The sequence below is a fragment of the Zingiber officinale genome, chromosome 2B (assembly GCF_018446385.1).
Source record: "Zingiber officinale cultivar Zhangliang chromosome 2B, Zo_v1.1, whole genome shotgun sequence".
NCBI lineage: Eukaryota > Viridiplantae > Streptophyta > Magnoliopsida > Zingiberales > Zingiberaceae > Zingiber > Zingiber officinale.
Window position 1 is genome coordinate 14,257,065 of NC_055989.1, and position 10,939 is coordinate 14,268,003.

The 10,939-nt window shown below is 34.7% G+C and overlaps 2 protein-coding genes across 2 annotated transcripts; one reads left to right on the plus strand and one right to left on the minus strand.

Moving 5' to 3' along the window:
- Positions 1–1,746: 1,746 nt before the first annotated feature.
- On the plus strand, positions 1,747–5,066 carry LOC122045358 (respirasome Complex Assembly Factor 1-like). The gene is made up of 4 exons (XM_042605550.1): positions 1,747–2,007; positions 2,170–2,273; positions 4,542–4,671; positions 4,810–5,066. The coding sequence occupies exons 1-4, from the start codon at positions 1,900–1,902 to the stop codon at positions 4,846–4,848; spliced, it is 381 nt and encodes a 126-aa protein (XP_042461484.1). The 5' UTR covers positions 1,747–1,899; the 3' UTR covers positions 4,849–5,066.
- Positions 5,067–5,519: 453 nt separating this feature from the next.
- LOC122045359 lies at positions 5,520–9,936 on the minus strand. Its single transcript, XM_042605551.1, has 5 exons — positions 9,796–9,936; positions 9,593–9,693; positions 6,712–6,793; positions 6,559–6,632; positions 5,520–5,984 (listed from the first exon to the last, which is right to left on the minus strand). Exons 1-5 carry the CDS (start codon positions 9,835–9,837, stop codon positions 5,741–5,743), a joined length of 543 nt encoding a protein of 180 aa, XP_042461485.1. The 5' UTR covers positions 9,838–9,936; the 3' UTR covers positions 5,520–5,740.
- Between the last annotated feature and the right edge of the window lie 1,003 nt (positions 9,937–10,939).

Genomic DNA, 10,939 nt, shown 5'->3' on the forward strand with positions numbered 1-10,939 from the left:
TATTTAGTACTAAATCTATTCTAATGCTACTAATTGATATCTCAAAAATCTCGAGCCATGGAGCAAGTGGAGTGTTTTTGATCCTCTCTTTTTTGCTTATTACCCAGATTAGGTAACACTTCATCCAATACAGCTTTGAAATATGTCGGTGAACAACATGAACATGATTATTTGTTGCTCTTGCTCATCTCCACAAATTTCCCCTTAACCTCCTTTAATTTTATAGCTCTGGTTTTCTTTCCCATTTGTGCATAAAAATAAATTATTTAACAATTCATACCATAAATTACAATTCTTGAAAAATATGGGCATCAAAGACAATCATCCATAAACTATAGTTTATTGATAATCACTACACAACAATCACATATCTCATTCAATCATTCAATTGAAGAAGATAAAATACAAACATGTTCATAAAACATGTTGCAATTAGAAATCTAGAATCCATTTTTATTCAAATAGACAAAATCAACCACACTTAAACAATAAGAACAATTTATAATTCATGCCATAAAGTACAAATCATGAAAAATATGAGCATCAAATCACTTAAATTGAGTATATTATTCGATTTTTTGCTAATTAATACACAAACGTAACATATATCTTTCAATTATTCAATTGAAGAAGATAAAACACAAATACAGTCATAAAATTACAATCATCAAAACTAATTTTATTCTAGCTAGCAGATTGGACAACATCAAAAATTTGAACTATTTACCCATTCATACCCTAAAATACAAATCCTAAATATTTTGGGCATTAAAGCGCTTAAATTGAGTATATTATTCAGTTTATTGATAATCAATACCTAAAACTAACATATATCTTTCAATTTTTCAATTGAAGAAAATAAAACACAAACACACTTATAAAAATACAATTAGAACATCAAAACTAATTTTATTCGAGTCAGTAGAATGGACAACACCAATAATTATAACAATTTATCCTTTCATATCCTAAAGTACAACCTTGTAGATTTTGGACATCAGAGTGCTTAAATTGAGTACATTACTCAGTTTATTGATAATCACTACCAAATTTATACATACCTCACGTTCCTTGAATTGAAGAATATGCAATACAAACTCATTCATAAAATTACAATGCGGACACTTAAATCTAATTTTATTGAAAACACTCATGAACTAAAGCCCTCATGAACTAATGCACTCATGAATTAAAACACCTATGAACTAAAGCCCTCATGAATTAACGCACTCATGAACTAAAACACCCATGAACTAAAGCTTCAACTTTTCGCAGAGGAATAACAAATTAGTCGAAATCGAAGGCACACAAATTTTATTTACCGATGATTCAAGGGTTTAAGATGGTTTAGTCGAGTTCTGCCGTCTCTCTGATTTTTGCTTTTAACGTTGATGGAGATGGTTTAGGGATGAAGTTGGGGAGTGCATTGTCGATGGTTTAGAGTCGCGGAGGTGGAGTGTGTCGCGAGGTTTTGAGTTGCAGAGGCAGGATGCGTTGCCAAGGTTTGGAGTCACGAATTCGAAGAATGATGCGTCAGATGTTGAAAAATAAAGGAGCAGTTGTGCATTTTAAATTTAAATGAGGGTAATATGATAATTTATCAGGATTAGAAAGTTGAAATAAATAAATTAATTTGATCATAAATTTATATTGATAAGGGAAATGAATACAAATGTTGAAATTTGTACGGAGGTTTAAAACAATTTCCTGTAAAAAAAAATCAAATTTGCTTCTAATCATTATTTTACCTGTATTTAACGTACGTGATCGAAGAACTCGCCGCCTTGAGAATATCGCCGTTCGAGTAGAATCTTTCGGTCAAGCTAAAGCAAGCCCTAGGGGGGCTTGCCATATCCCCGGAGATCCGATCCAGGCGAGAAGGCCACCTTTTTCTTGATCATGAAGAAGACGAAATCGAACAAGGCTTCTTCGCAGGAATTACAGAACGGCCATACTCCATCCTCTAAATTCCTCAAATTGCTCGATCCCCAGGCTTCGTGGGATAAGGTATCCAGGCCGACTTGCCGTCGAATGGTTCCCTTCTTTTTGGCTTCGAGAAACTAACTAATCGCGTGAAATTTAGGGTTGTCTTTCGTCAGATCTGGTCTAGATCGATCCTTAACTATGTGCTTCTTTTTGTTGTTGTTGTTGTTGTTGTTGTTGTTATAGGATAATTTGGGGGATACGCTGCATTGGATCCGGCAGGGATTGGGTCTTTCCTGCGGGTTGTTCTGCGGCGCAGTACCTTTGATTGGGGCTTTCTGGATTGTAGCGTAAGTTCTGCCATTACCCACCCCCAGAATGGCTTGCTTTGGTTTTCTGCAATTGAAAATTTCAACTTTCCTACTGTATTTGTCTATGAAGCCTTTTTTGTTCTCGCTCTATTAGCCTTTTATTAACAGTTTTTGGTAGATCTAACGATATTTAGTTCACTCTTCCCCAACCCACAAATAGTTCATTCTTTTCTAAGGATGACAGTAGTGGAATATATGTGAATTCCCCAATCCTATTATTGCATCACATTCGGGTATTCATATTATATTTGTAATTGGGTTCAGGCTCTGTAGTATTATTTGTAATCAGACTTGGTTCAGATTTAGGTTTGCTTAACATTGTGACCTACCTGCATATTCTATCCATTTAGATGGTTACATAGTTATGGACACTTTTTAACATATGAGAAGTAAGTACTCAAAGAGAGCCTTGAAACGGATTTGGAGAGTAAGTAGTTATTTAGGTGCAGCTAGTACTCACAAATGTTGGTTTTGAACTCTGCATCATCATCATCGATAGGATTGGCTGTATGAATCAAGAATGTGTCATTTGTGGGTCAAGATGATCTGTCAGTAAAAGCCCCCGAGGCAATGGTGTAGTGGCATAACACTTTCTTAGTTTCCAGACATCTAAGAATCGAGTCCTAACTTTGACGAATTAATGGATGAATTTACCTTAATAGGCGGTTGACCTTAGAACGATAGGCTGATGGGCCGCTCGTTGCGAGCGCTTCTCGATTTATCCTGATTTATCCTAGTGGTCAGTGGAAAACATTTGTGGGGCGGAACCGGTCACCTTCAGAATTAGTCAGCATAAACTAGATATCTGCTGCCAACTTAAAAAAAAACAAAAATATATCATTTGTAATATTCAAATGAGAAATAGAGAAATGTCATCAAGAAGATAATTCTTATTTAATTCGGACAAGGGAGATAGTTGAGCACTTCTATTACTGAACCTTCTTCTCTTGGGTCTGATCATGTTTTAGGTTTTGATATTCATCTAAAAAATACTTTAAAATTGTGAAAATTCAAGAAAACTTGATTGATTCTTAATCTAATATCAACCTAATTAGATTTAACTCTGTCAAACCCTAATTTGAATTACCAATTATAAATTATAAAAAGCTCTAAGAAAATGAGAATAAAAATCCAAAACTGACATGAATGTGCCAAACCCAAAAACATAGTACTATTCATTTCTTTAGTATTTATGAATGTTAATTATATTGTTTGAATAGTCGTTCTTATTCCAATAACTTTTTTACCGTGCATATTTAAGCAATTGTATATCAAGTGAATGCTAATCTTAGTTTTCCATATAAATTAGTATAGAAGTTTATCTCGGGTAACCTCGATTACTCAGCGAGACTGATTTTACTAAATTCAGTGGAAATAAAACAGATTAATATAGCTGCAGCAATAGCTAATAAACAGAGTTAACTATGAGTTGGCACGAGTCGGGTTTGCTCAGGTTTTAAGAAAATTCTGACCCATCCTGATGTCGCTTGGCGGATAACAAAGTTCCCTAATTCGAACATGGATGCAATTTTATTAAAAAAAAAATCTGAATCTTAAATTTTCATGTTGGGTCAGGGATTTGGAGTTTTTTGGGATTCCAGAATTTTTTTTTTGGATTTTATACTTGCAAAATTATGTAAAAGCTTAGAACTTTTACAATGTGGGTGAGCTACAATCAATACATGAGTCATTTATTTATTTATTTATTAATCTTACTTAATAAGAAGTAACTACATTGTATATGATTTTATACTTAAATGTCTTATGTAATAATTAAATACTAGTTGGGGTTGTTTTTTTTTCCTTCCAGTTTTAGTACAAAACCCAAATCCATCCATGAACTCAAAATAATATTTTGTATCCCAAAAACCTTAAAAAATCACAAGTTGGTTAAGTATGGTCTTCAGTTTCGGATCAGATATGTTGATTTTTTTTGTGCACTCCTGTTAATAGCAATGATTACATCTTTATATGGAACCGATGCGGCAATCATAATATGTGGCAATCAGTATATCCATCCACACCAGGTAAAATGTACTGCTTCAATTTAGTTTACTAACTTGCATTGGGCTATTGACCTAGCTACTAGTTTCGTTTTCATGCATATTCCTTCATTCCTTAAAACATGGATTTTTTTTCCACATCTATAGGCAAATAGAATTATGCCTCAACCACCTCTAGCAGTGATATATTACCATTTTTTTCTCTTATCTAGTGAATCTCTTAACTTACCTCTACTTTCTGCAGATTTATGGTGCTATCAACCAGCATTATATATGGCTATTACACGTATGTACTAAAAGTAGATGAAGAAGATTTTGGAGGTCATGGAGCATTACTTCAGGAGGGTCTTTTTGCATCATTTAGCCTGTTTTTGGTATAAATTCCTTGACCATTGCTTGTGTTCACGATTAAGTGCAATGACGTTTTAAAGGCATATGATTTTTCCAATTTTATGTTGGATAGAGCAATAACAGTATCCTGACTAATGCAATAATGTTTTTGCCGGACGCAGCTTTCGTGGATTGTCATATACAGTTTATTACACTTTTAAAGACGGTCATCACGTTTGAATTCCTCTCTGAAATCCAGATGCAACCCGTGGAGTTTAATGCCCATCAGTTTGGTGTTGAATGGATTGGAATCTGTTAGTTTCTTTTTTATCTAGAATTATATGGACAGCGGAATGCACCACTGCTTAAAGTTTTTCTTGTTCAACTATCCTTGACACATGATTTTGAGCAGTAATAAGGTGCGAGAGTATTTCACTGATGGCTCATGAAGGAGAACGAGAACCGTGTGCAAATCATATTCGAATTGTCGTCATTTGGATCATCTTAGTTTTAGTTTTTTTAATTGGGCAAAGGTAAATTCATATTTGAATTGTGGTAGGCAATATCTTTATTCATGCATAATTTGGTCTCGATGAATATGATTTTTTTTAAAGATGATTCCGTGCTTGGATCAATCCCGGACGCCCCATTGACACTGTCATGGATAAATATGGTAAAAGATGATTTGTTCGTCCTCTCTCCGTAGCATGTTTAGAATGTTTCCTCAACCAGTGATCATCAATGTTATCCTTCGATAAGTATGCTTATTGTACATGTTTATCAAATAGATTCACGTTAATAGATCAAAAGACTTGTAAACGTCAAGGATCGATGCACATTTATCCACGGGATCGACAGATTTAAAGCTCGAGCAAACCATACAACACTTCCATATGAGAACACAACAGAATTTTAAGTTTTTAACAATGTCTGAACACGAAATAAACTACCGCCTCATCCAAATTGTAGAGAAGCTCGCCGATGTCAGATCCATGTTGCTACTAAATTTTGTTACAAATGAGTACACTGAAACTATGGAAAAAAATAACAAACGACAGCCAATGGGGGGAGAAATAAACAAATACATTTGAATGTATGTGCTAACCCTATTGATCATATTTTGGGGGGTCTTAGAACATTCCAGTCAAGTTTTCCCCGTTTCTGTTGCTTAAGAGAACCTGTTCTATTGTTAGAGGATGACTGTTTACCTTGGTCACTATAGATTGTAAGCATCTCCTCAGGAGTTGTGTTGTCGCTATCCACTTCAGGTTGCTTCCTCTTGAGGCCAACGTCTGAACCATTGTTTGATCTTCCTATTCTCGGCTCCCTGGAGCCTATGGCCGTGGCTTCACCTACTCTGCATCAGCAAAAAAACACGAAGCTACTGATTTTATTCATAGAGAAACAAAAAAAGCACCATCAAATGCCGATCTCAAGTCCGGATGGAAAAAAAAGAGTTTAAAATTCAATTAGATCCTGAGTCTTGACCATCAGTATAAAAGAATGCAAATCTTATGAGCATGAATCTCAATGGTACTCAATCGGAGGATACCATCCATACTACATGTCCTAAATTATTTTCGATGAGTAAAAATGACTGGAGTTCATTTTACGACTTCGAACGGCTATCCGACTCTGTTATGTTTGAAGCTTCATTACAAATGCATGATGTAAAATCAAAATATCCGTGAGCACCAGAGCCTATGAATTCCTTCGTTCATGGAGATATTCTGAGCACTGTTTGTTCTGATTGAACATTACACAAATAAATTGAAAGAAGTTTTACAGAGACTTCTAGCAAACAAATTTCTAGGTCCTTATTAATAATTTTACCAAAGACACAGCAGAAAAAAAAAGACAATGAAATAGTTGACAAAAAAATAGCAAATGCAGAACTGAGAAGTATGAAATGGAAAGACCAAGATTAAAACCTAGATGAATCTCCATAGCTATTTGAAGCAGTAGCAACATTTTGTTGGTTATTTGCAGCCTCTTCATTTAGTTTCTGCAAAGAGAAAACCTTTAAGCAAGGTAGTGAAAGGCCTAGAACTTGACAACATGTTTATATATATACTGTAACTCACATCTATTGAGGGATTGAAACTCTGAAAGGACATCCGACCTTTTAAAGCTCCTGGATGAGGATCACCTTCCATTATAACAATGCTGTGGGAAGAAATATGAAGTAGAAGTGGATCTTCAAAATGTTAAATAAAGAGGATGACGGTACATCAAAAATATGGATAACTCAACCTCAGAAATGAATAAGTAAATATAGTAAGTCCTGAAGACTAGAGAGCATAAATACCTTAGAGCGACCAGAATTAAACAAACAAAAAGGTTAGAATGACTATAATCAAAGTATGATGGAAATATATAGTTAACTAATGAATTGGAATAATATACAACTAGCTATTATAATGCCATAAGTCACATTATCTGAAAGCATGTTTAATCATTTCATTATTGATGAATTCTAAAAGAATAATTATTCCTAGCCTCCTGCATCTAACTAGGAGATGAGACAAATACCAGTTCCGACAGAACTGTTATTCCTTCATAATAGTGTTCAGCTATCTCTTTTATCGTTTTAGAAATACTTATCTATTCCTTTTGTCAGTCTCAGAAATATTTATTCTGATATGACCTAAAGTTACATTTTGATCTTACCAGACATGGGAATGGGAACACATGAGAATGAGAACAGAGCATCAATTCCATGCACAAAAGCAAACCAAACTAAGAAGGATAGTGTTATTCTCTTCCTATTCTATTCTACTCTCCAACTATTATATTGTGTCAATTTCATTTCATAAATGAAACATATTATAAAATAACTAATATCATATGTTACACTTATCCATACTTAAATAGCAAGTCGTTTCACTAACTTTGCCAGCACAACTAGCATACACTAATAGTGAGAGTTACTTCAATAAAATTAAAGCAACATTAACCAACAAGACATTATTAAAATTTTCAGCAATGTAACATGCCCAAACGATTGCATCATCTCCATCCAATGACATAAGAATTATGAAAAGCTTAAGTAAATGAATTAGTGTGATGGGAATCCTTGCGAGCCACTCAAACTATCATCATAAGTTAATTATTAGCCTAGTTGGCTAGAGGGTGCTAGACTTGTTACAATGGGGCAAGGGATCAATTTCCAGCGGCACATGCCTAGGAAAAAAAAATCCTCTCACTTTGACCAACTCGGCTATAAGTTGACCCTGTGATTTACCACCATTCACATAACCTGGGGACATACTGTGAGGGGCACTTGGGATGAGCGTAATTACCTTTTGCTATAATAAATTAATTATTAGCCATTATTTGCATCAAAACTTGAACTTCATCCATCAAAACCTTGCAAGATATAGTAGATGGGAAGAGGAGATGACATCAAATACTGACAGGTAAGTCTAGCTCCAGTTTAGTCAAAAGTACAAGGTGCTACAATCTTGTCTAATGTCTAATCATAGACGACCAAATGAACTTAAAGTAGCATAAAATTTTCACAGACGGGGAAAGTTCCTGGGTGATGTAACTATCATTTTCTGCAATGAGAGATGCAAGGTCATAGCTTACGTTATCTGGGGAGGACACTAACTTATTTTCACATTCTTTTCCCTATTATGCTATTTTTTCACCAAAATTAAACTGCTACCATCATGCATGCATAAATTTATAGACAAAAGTCAGTCAATATACTACATCATGCATGCATAATATAAAAGTATATGTCACTAACTTGAAATTTGAAAAGGAAAAACATAATTGTAATGTCACTGTTTTGTTTATTGTCTACTGATATTTTATTCATGAAGGAATACTTCAATAATTATAGAGGAATAACTATAATACAGTTCTGCTTGATGAAAAGCTCGACACCTCTTGTATCATGAGCAATTATTGGATCAGTTTTGTTACAAAAGAAGCTACAATATCATCACAATCTGAGTCAGCTAAATGAACCTTTAACCACCACCAAGCTTTATTTAAGCCAATATCACCAGTGGAATTATGGTATACTAGAACTGCTCTCAGCCCTCTTCAATCTCAGAAACAAAACTTAACTGAGTCATTTTTCTAAATGGTAATAGACATCATACTATTATTTCTAGAACTCTAATGTCTCAAATTCATACCTAATATTCAGGCTAATGAACCAATGTTCTTGCTCATTCGGTCATTCCTTTGTAAAAAATTTGATCGGCCATGTGAAACTGAATCCAACAAGGCAACAAGAGATAAATGATTCAAACATGTTTCATGACTAGGCAACATCATAATAATTGCAAATGCACCTCACTGCTCACTGATTAGCCAGGAGAAGAAAAGGGATAATTTTCCCTTTTTCTGTTCAGGCAGCTCTGGCATGTGATTACCCATCTCATATACCCTTGACCAAAGACCAGCATTGTTAATTTGAACTAGATATTCAAAATTCAATTATCGGTCCATAAGATGAGCTCTAAAGACTATCAACATACAGTAATGTCAGCTGAAATGCAGCATCACCCACTCAAACCATATTAGAATCGATGCTCATGATTCTTAGTTCAGGAAGCAGCCAAGTCTATATTCCCATGAAAAGCCCACAAATGAGACGCCCTTAACATGTTGATACGGCTACAAAAAAAGCCCTAAAGGATAAATATACACGGTAAGGTTCTTCCAGATGGTGAAGAATAAAAAAGCATAAATATATCAGCTACTGTAACAACATAAGTCTGGCGAGTGCGCAAAAAAACAAAGCCTAAAAAGAAGCACAATTTGACATCCCAGCGATAAAATACTCCAATACAAGCCTAATAAGATCAATTCATACGCAATATATATATATATATATATATATATATATATATATATATATATATATATATATATATATATATATATATATATATATATATATATAACAAGCAAGGGAACCCCCTAAAATTGCATAGTGAAGCGCACCATCTTCTGGCAGGGGCCGGGACAACGTCGAAGTTTGCCAAGGGCTTATCCTTCTCAACTTCCTTGACCTTATCCTCCTTGAGGGATGCCCGTTGCATGAACTGGGAACACGAGAAAATAGACCCATTATTTTGTGGAAGGGATGTGAAAGAGGTAGAGAGAGAGCTTGGTGGTGGAGGTGGAGGAAGATATCGAGGTCTCACCTTTAAGTTCTTAAGGGTGCTAGAGAGCTGGCGGTTAGCCATCAGTTTTCACGCCGCCGGCGATAACCACGACGGCGAGGAGAGGGGCGTTGGGTAGAATCGGCGGAGAGGTCACAACCCACCCAATTTCGCCCAAGAGACGCCCAGCCCCTCTCTCTTTTATAGTCCTAACAATCATTTTTTATTATTTTTATCATCGCTAAAATATTATTTATTTTTCAATAAAAAAAGACCTTTTGACAAACCCTAAATATTCTATTGGTTGCTCTCTAGAACAACGCTAAAATATAAATAAAATAGTATTTTAAATACTATTTTAGATCTGAGTTTTTAGGAGATTCTTAAAGTAAAATTTTTATTGAAGTATCAGAAATATTTCGAATCAAATTTATTATATTTCTTACATCCAATTTAGTGTAACTATACCATACATAAATTTCATAATTTAGATAGAGAATTATGAATTCTTAAAATTGATATAATTTTGAAATATTTTGAGAGTTATATAATGATCCTAATAGTCACTAAAAAAGTAATCAGCTTTATTGATGGAATATACCGGCGAAATCTTATTTCTATCATGAATCTTCAACGGAAATTAGATTTCATCGAAAATCTTTCGATAATAATTAGTTTCTATTATTTTATCGATGAAAATTTAATTCCATCGGAAATATTACCGATGGAAATTTATTTCCATCGGTAATATTGGAATATTACCGAAGAAATTAAATTTGTGTCGATAATATTTTCAATGGAATTAAATTTCCGTTTATAAAATAATGGAAATCATTTATTATCGGGAAACATAACAGAATTTTCGATGGAATCTAATTTCCGTTGGAGATTCTTGACAGAAATTAAATTCCATCGGTAATTTTGAAAAATAAAATTAGGGCATTGGCTCTTCTCCTCTCGTGTGCTCGTCTTTCTCCTTTTCGACGATCCTGGCACGATCTCTCCTCTTCGGTGATCTTCGGATAAGTTCTCTCCTTCCCAAGCCCTTTTCTCCCCTTCCCGAACTCCGCCAATCGCCAACACGCGGCTAGCGGCTTTGCTGGTCGCCATTCGCATGCTGGTGGCTGTGTTGGCTGCTAACAATCAGCTGACGGCTGTGCCGGTCGCCAGTTGTTAGAATTTGAGA

Coding starts and splice junctions, on each gene's coding strand:
- LOC122045358 (XM_042605550.1), top strand. CDS start 1,900: ATGAAGAAGACGAAATCGAACAAGGCTTCTTCGCAGGAATTACAGAAC. Junction 2,008..2,169: donor CCCAGGCTTCGTGGGATAAG/GTATCCAGGCCG, acceptor TTGTTGTTATAG/GATAATTTGGGGGATACGCT. Junction 2,274..4,541: donor GGGGCTTTCTGGATTGTAGC/GTAAGTTCTGCC, acceptor TACTTTCTGCAG/ATTTATGGTGCTATCAACCA.
- LOC122045359 (XM_042605551.1), bottom strand. CDS start 9,837: ATGGCTAACCGCCAGCTCTCTAGCACCCTTAAGAACTTAAAG. Junction 6,794..9,592: donor CCGGCCCCTGCCAGAAGATG/GTGCGCTTCACT, acceptor TTCTTCCCACAG/CATTGTTATAATGGAAGGTG. Junction 5,985..6,558: donor AGCTATGGAGATTCATCTAG/GTTTTAATCTTG, acceptor TTGCTGATGCAG/AGTAGGTGAAGCCACGGCCA.